General features: G+C 38.4%; 1 protein-coding gene across 2 annotated transcripts in view; it reads left to right on the top strand.

Annotated features, from left to right (window-relative positions):
- Positions 1-7,260, top strand: part of NEK9 (NIMA related kinase 9) — a 53,794-nt gene that overhangs the window by 35,045 nt on the left and 11,489 nt on the right. For both annotated transcript variants that reach the window (XM_042471992.1, XM_042472003.1), the window contains exons 12-18: positions 739-939; positions 1,503-1,549; positions 2,894-3,049; positions 3,897-4,005; positions 5,913-6,074; positions 6,388-6,558; positions 6,765-6,824. In XM_042471992.1, the coding sequence (XP_042327926.1) occupies positions 739-939; positions 1,503-1,549; positions 2,894-3,049; positions 3,897-4,005; positions 5,913-6,074; positions 6,388-6,558; positions 6,765-6,824 (906 nt within the window). The remainder of the gene's footprint in view (positions 1-738; positions 940-1,502; positions 1,550-2,893; positions 3,050-3,896; positions 4,006-5,912; positions 6,075-6,387; positions 6,559-6,764; positions 6,825-7,260) is intronic.

Here is a 7,260-nt window from a genome sequence, read left to right as displayed (position 1 = left end):
TCCTGACAGTAAGGGTTGTTTGACAGTGGAACAAACTCCCTTGGAGTGTAGTGGAGTCTCCTTCCTTAGAGGTCTTTAAAAAGAGGCTGGATGGCCATCTGTCGGGGATGCTTTGATTGAGATTTCCTGCATGGCAGGAGGTTGGACTGGATGGCCCTTGCGGTCTCTTCCAACTCTATGATTCTATGATTCCAGATTGCCTGAAGCTCCTAACCATTTTTTGCTTCTCAAACCCCTTCATTTTTTTCAGACAAAAATGCCAGCAAAAGTTAAATTACTTGCATCTAGGGGCTTCAAAGTCTGACAGACTAATACCACAATCTGAAAAACCCAGAAATTGCAACTGAAAGTCATTTCCAGTTGCAGTTTTCCACAGAAAGGAGTGGTGCAGCCTGCTGCAGGTACACAGGGATAAATATTGACCCCCCACCACAACCCCTGCTTAGCCATGAAAACCCACTTGGGCAAGTCACAGTTCAATCTCAGAGGATGGCAAAGGGAAGCCCCCTCTGAACAAATCTTGCCAAGAAAACCCCATGATAGGGTCACCATAAGTCAGAAACAACTTGAAGGCACACAATAAAAACAGTTTCTCACTCTGATCTAAACAGTTAGGTTACATTGTAAGCATCTCTTGTTAAAATGAAGGTTAACTTGGGCAGTAGGTAGTGTTCATATTGATAAGTACATCTAGTAAGTAAATAGAACTTACCAGATTCATTTGTCCCTTTAATGCAGATGAGGGTCAGGTCTTTGCCTTTGGCTCAGACTACTATGGCTGTATAGGTGTAAACAAAGCTTTTGGCTCTGAAGTACTGGAGCCCAAGCAGCTGAACATCTTCCTCAACAACCCAGTGGAGCAGGTGTCATGTGGAGATAATCATGTAGCAGTGCTGACCCGAAATCGAGAGGTCTACACATGGGGCTGTGGAGAATATGGTATGTGACTTTTTATCTGCAATGTCTCAGTGGGAGGTGGGTAAACTGGAGCAAAATAAACTCTTAAAAGACTTCAACAGAAGAGTGATACCCAGCTTTTATAGGAAAGGTAACTCTGCAGTGGAATAGAATGGGCAAATGAAAGACATTGTTTTGGAACTTCTGGCAACAGATAGAACTCTTTCTTTGGAATCAGTATGATAGCCTTATGATTAAACTGGGGTGCATAATTTTGGATACAGTGGTACCTCGGGATACGAAATGCGCGGGTTACGAAATTTCCGGGATACGAAAAAGTTGAATTGGAAAAAACTGTTTCGGGTTACGAAATATTTTTCGGGTTACAAAATTCATTTCGGCGCGAAATTCAAATGCTATAGGCTTCCAGCGCTAACGGAAAGCTATTTCGGGTTACGAAATTTTCGCGTTACGAAGGGAATGGCGGAACAAATTAATTTCGTAACCCGAGGCACCACTGTATTGATCTGTAGCCTTCAGAAATGGATTGCTACTAGAAATAAGACAGTTTGGTATTTCTCATTTATCTCTTTCCTCAAATACAGGCCGTTTAGGTTTGGATTCAGAAGAGGATCACTGGCTCCCACAGAAGGTAAATTTGATTGACTTTTGACTGTTCCAAGTACATTCATTATATCTCTGCACAGAAACCTGCCATATGTTAAATCAGTCTATTTGCTCATCTAGTCAAGAATTGCCTACTCCAAAGCTGCCCTTCACAGTCTTAGGCATAGGACTACCATGTCATGTGCTACATGACCCTAGTCTATTGTCCAAATGTGAAATAAAGAAGTTGGCAGTATGATGCCAACTTCTTTATTTCAGTTAGTCTTAAAAGTGCTACAAGATCTGTCTATTGATTCGACAGACTAACACGGCTTTTTGTTTTTTTAGATTGTAAGCCTGAGGGCAGGGAGTGTCTCATTAACAATTTGTAAGCCAGTCTGATAGCCTTTTGGCAGAAGAGCAGGGTATAAAATAATAATAATAATAATAATAATAATAATTATTATTATTATTATTATTATTATTATTATTATTATTATTATTATTATTATTATATCTTTGAATTCTATTGTCCAAAGGCCAGAGAATGAACCTAGTATTTTCATTCTTCAGTACCTCTACTCTACCACCGGGCAGTGTCTCCTCTCTATATAAATGGATGCGTGGGACATTAATGCTTTCCTCAACTGTCATTTTCCCCGCTCCAGATCCCAAGATATGTCAGAAACAGAAGTTAGGATTGTAATACATGTGAATAATATAGCTTGAGTCCAGGGTATTTGAAGGGACATATCTCTCTTTATGACCCATTAGAGCTCTAGATCTTCTGGAGAGCTCTTTTCTCTGTCCCACTTTCTCAAGCTTGTTTGATAGAGATCCTTCTCAGTGGTTGCTCCTAGACATAGGAACATCCTCCTTAGGGAGGTTGAGATGGCACCCTCTTTGATTTCCTTTGTTCAGCAAGTTAAACATTTTTATGCCATTAAGCTTTTAGAAACTGAATGGAGTGGGCTTTTCAAACTGTGGGATGCTTCTTTTTAAGATTTGTGTATAGTTTTTAATGAATTTTAATGTTTTTAATGTGTAATGTTTTAACTATAATTTTTAAATTGTTTTTTAAATAACTCATATTTATATTGTTATTGACACTTCTATATAGTTTTAAATCTGTATTGCTTTTAAAGATGTTGCTAGCTCCCTTGAGACCCATTATTGGGAGAAAGGTGGGATATAAATGAATAAAATAAGAAGAAGCAGCATCTCTTCTTGCTGTTGTTGTTAACTGCCCTCGAGTCAATTTTGATCCATGGCGACCCTGTGAATGAGTCATACCCAACACCCCATATCCCTGAGCAAATGTCCTTGCAGCTTTGTACTTCTAAGTAATAGTTATTAATTTGCAATGGTGTCTCATGTGTCTTGTTTATAGGTGGAAATTCAGAAAGCCTCCAATATTGTTTCAGTTCAGTGTGGCAGTGATGGAACCTTTCTGCTCACACAGACAGGCAAAGTGTTGGCTTGTGGTCTAAATGAATTCAACAAGCTGGGCCTCAACCAGTGCACTTCAGGGATCATTAATCATGATGTGAGTGGCACTTCCAGCACTGTATGGAAAATAGGAATTCATATTTTATTGATAATAGCAATGAAGCTATTGTGGAATGTATCTGTTTGTAAACATAAATTGTTTATTGATATGGATGATGATGATGATGATGATGATGATGATGATGATGAGACCTTGTATGGTATAGTGGTATGTTGGACCACTATACCTCACTCAGCCATGGAAGCCCACTGGGTGGCCTTAGGGAAGTCACCCTTTTTCAAACTCACAGGAACGCAAAAGCAACCCCTATCTGAACAAATAAATTGGAAATTATTTGAAAGTACACAACAACAAAAATAATTCTGAATACATAAAGGTTGGAACCCTGAAGAGAGAAAGGGAAAAAAACTAACACAATTTGCCTCTTTGCCAACAAATAGATTCAATTTAGTTTCATGTGGTACAGTTGCAGTTATGGATATATTTCAGGGTTCTAAACAAACACAATACAGTGAACCCTTGTTATACTTGGGGTTTGGTTCCAAGATCCCCCGTGGATAACAAAATCCATGGATGCTCAAGTCCCATTAAATATAATGACATAGCAAAATGGTGTCCCTTATTAAAAAATGGAATATCAAGGTTTGATATTTGAAATTTATACTTATTTTGAACATTTTCAAACCGTGGATGCTTGAATCCGTGTATAAAAAATCAGTGTATAAGAAGGGCTGACTGTAGTCTGCTCTAGACAGAAATTGCTTGCCTTGGAAGCACTGATTCTCATAGTACTTTGGCTTACTCAAGTCCTCCATGGATGGATCTTGAACAGTATATTCACTTACAGGATTGTGGTATTTAATTCATCGTTTTCTTTCCTTAGGCTTACCAAGAAATTCCTTACACAACTTCTTTTACTTTGGCCAAGAAACTCTCCTTCTACAAGATTCGCACCATTGCTCCAGGAAAGACACACACAGCTGCCATTGATGGTGAGTCCTAAACACACAGCATTTATCCCTGCAACATATTTTCATCTTTACTTATGAGTGCAGTAACAGACTCACTGAAAGTAATGTACTCTTTCAGTTAGCACTGCATCATTGTATTGCCTTATCAGATCAATTCTGCTAGAGATTAAACTCACACAGTTAATAGACTAATCTACTCTTTAATGCTAAGCTAGATCTAGCATTCAGAACCCTGAATGGTGATTTGGATGTTTATTTCCAGGAGACATGTAAAGGAATGGGCATAATGATGTTTGTTATTGCTATGAGTTCAGTTTTAGTAAAGTGGTCAAGAGGGTTACTGATAAATAGAGGGAAAGTTTCATAGCAGAGCCCTGGTGGCACAGTGGTTAAATGCCTGTAATGCATCCACTCACTCATAAAGGTTGTGAGTTCAATACCAGCCAGGGGCTCAGGGTCGACTCAGCCTGGCATCCTTCTGAGTACCTAAAATGAGTACCCAGCTTGTTGGGGGAAATTAGCTTACACATTGTAAACCATTTAGGGAGTACTTAAGTGCATTGATAAGTGGTATAGAAATGTACTTGCTATCGCTTGCTTTGAAGTCTTTGCCCTTTCTAAACAATTAAAGAGAAATGAGGCATTTCTGAACAGTGAGAGCTGCTGAGGTATAGGGAGGCTGCTGAAGAGAGGAGGAATCACCCAAAAGTATACAGAGGTCTGCCTAACAAGGCATTTCACCCTTCCTCAAGTACTGCACTGCATCTTATAGAAGAAGAGATGGGAAAGTTCTCTTCATTCAACATCCTAAACTTAATGTAACATAAATTAGATCAAGCCAAAGTCTCTAGTAATTAACAATGACTGTATATACTGTATATACTCAACTATAAGTCGATCACATGCATAAGTCGAGGGCAGATTTGGGGGCCAAAATTATAGATTTTAATATGACCCATGGATAAGTTGAGGGTAAAATTTAGGGGCATGTAACAAAAGATCTAAAGGATGAAGCAAAGGAAAAGAATGCAAAGAACTCACAACATTCCAGCAGGCAGTAACTGTTCGTGCTCATACTAAAGACTGGATGGATGAGATGGTTGAGGTTGATCAGTGAAGACTCAAAGTATTGGCCCCTGGAAGAGTTGACTGATTTTTTGGGTCAATTTTTTGACTAAAATTTCTAGACTTATACATGACCAACAAAAGTACTGTCTTGGGTTAATTTATCTTAACCTCAAGCAATACTGGCATTACTTCCACATTTTTAGTTCATATTCCAGTCATATTTCAATAAGTATTCAGTCATATTCATGCAAGATGTATTGTCTTTTCCACTGAAAATAGCACCTGAAGTAGCTGGTAATATAACTGCAATGGCATTTGAGCAATAAAATTATTCAATAATTATTAATAATTATATAATTAAAATATTTGGTTAAAAACAGCATTAGAAACTAAAACCATTAAAATGAATAACTAGTAAATATCATAACAATTTAAAAGACTAGCTGGCACACAGGGACAAATCCAGTCATGGTGGATTGCTTCTCTGTGCCATTCCAAGAATAACTGAAATTCTGAGAATAGTGGATTCTACAATCTAGGAGCAACATAAGAGAAAGCTGTCTTCCATTTGCTCATTAAGCAGACCTCCTCAGTCAATCACATTCTAAAAGCTTATTCTCTTGATGATTTTAACATCCATACAGGTTCATAATGAAATGGGGTTCCTTATATAGCCAGACCATATAGCATTTTAAAAGTTAAAGCCAATGCCTTGAATTGGTTGCTTAATTACCAGTAATTTAGAAACTCCTAGTTATCAGGAGAAGACTAATGTTCTGCAATCTACCAAATCATCCAGCAAAGCTTAGTGTCTTCCTAACTTTGAAATCTCAAGTGACTATACTTGCTCTTTCTTTCAGAGCGGGGTCGTTTGCTTACCTTTGGCTCCAACAAATGTGGGCAGCTGGGTGTTGGAAACTATAAGAAGCGGCTAGGTATTAATCTGCTGGGAGGACCGCTTGGAGGGAAGCAGGTCATCCAGGTTTCCTGTGGTGATGAATTCACTATAGCTGCTACTGATGGTAAGTGTTGACACTAGTGATAATGAATACATTTGATCTCCAAAGATGGGTGCCAAAGCCAATAACTTAACATCTTGAAGGAGAGTTACATGAAAGGAGAGATATTTCGAGAAAGTTCTTTGTATTAGCAAAGTATGTAATAAAGCCACACAAACATAATCCTGCAGAAATTGCATGTGGGATTCCTCTGGACTGGATTGCTGTATGATTCAAAGAGAGCCTTCCAACTAGAAAAAAATGCAGAGCCAAAGGAGTCTTTGCAGTCAAAGTGGGCTGTCTGAATTTAAGCTAATAAACTATTTCTTTTCCTCAGATAACCATATATTTGCCTGGGGTAATGGTGGGAATGGCCGTTTAGCAATGACACCAACAGAGAGAGCTCATAGTTCTGATATCTGTACATCATGGCCTCGGCCAATTTTTGGTTCCCTGCATTATGTCCCAGATTTGTCTTGCCGTGGCTGGCACACCATAATAATTGTTGGTAAGTATAAAAAGTTGATGGAGAAGAGTCTACTCATGAATACTTACACCTGTATGAATTTTCTAACTGTACATAACATAAAATATAACTGAAGTTCACACGGAAGAGTGGATCACATTTTTTCTTAGAAAATATGTTGGCTTGTAACAGTGTTCCCACACTTTTGAACCTCTAGTTGAGAATTTTTTCCTTCTTTTTCTCTCCAGAAAAAGTTATAAATTCTAAAATCCTCCGTTCCAGCAGTAGTGGCCTGTCCATTGCAACTGGTAAGTAATCAGATTCTTTGATAGTGAATAATTCCTTATCCCACAGCATAGACTAAAAAGCTTTAACCTAAATTACTTCCTCTTTGAACTACTGTAATCCACTCCATATGAAGCTATGTTTGGAAACTGCAACATGTCCAAGATAATGCAGCCAGAATGCAGACTGGAACCAGTTAGAGTGAAAACAGAAACTTCTTGTTGTGGTAATGTTATTGGTTACCCTTCTGTTTCTTGGCACAATTTAAACTGCTGCTGTGATCTACAAAACACTATATGGCTTGGGGTCCAGATTATCTGAAATATTATACCTCCTCTTTGAATTTGCCCAGGACTACTGGTAAGCTGTACCCCTTTCTGTTCGCCTTCGAACAGGCAGGCAAAGACCTTATTATTTAGGCAGGCTTTCTAAGTAAAGACTTAGAAGTCTTCTAAAGAC

The sequence above is a fragment of the Sceloporus undulatus genome, chromosome 1 (genome assembly GCF_019175285.1).
Source record: "Sceloporus undulatus isolate JIND9_A2432 ecotype Alabama chromosome 1, SceUnd_v1.1, whole genome shotgun sequence".
In the NCBI taxonomy this organism is placed as follows: Eukaryota; Metazoa; Chordata; class Lepidosauria; order Squamata; family Phrynosomatidae; genus Sceloporus; species Sceloporus undulatus.
This window is presented reverse-complemented; position numbering and strand designations above follow the sequence as displayed.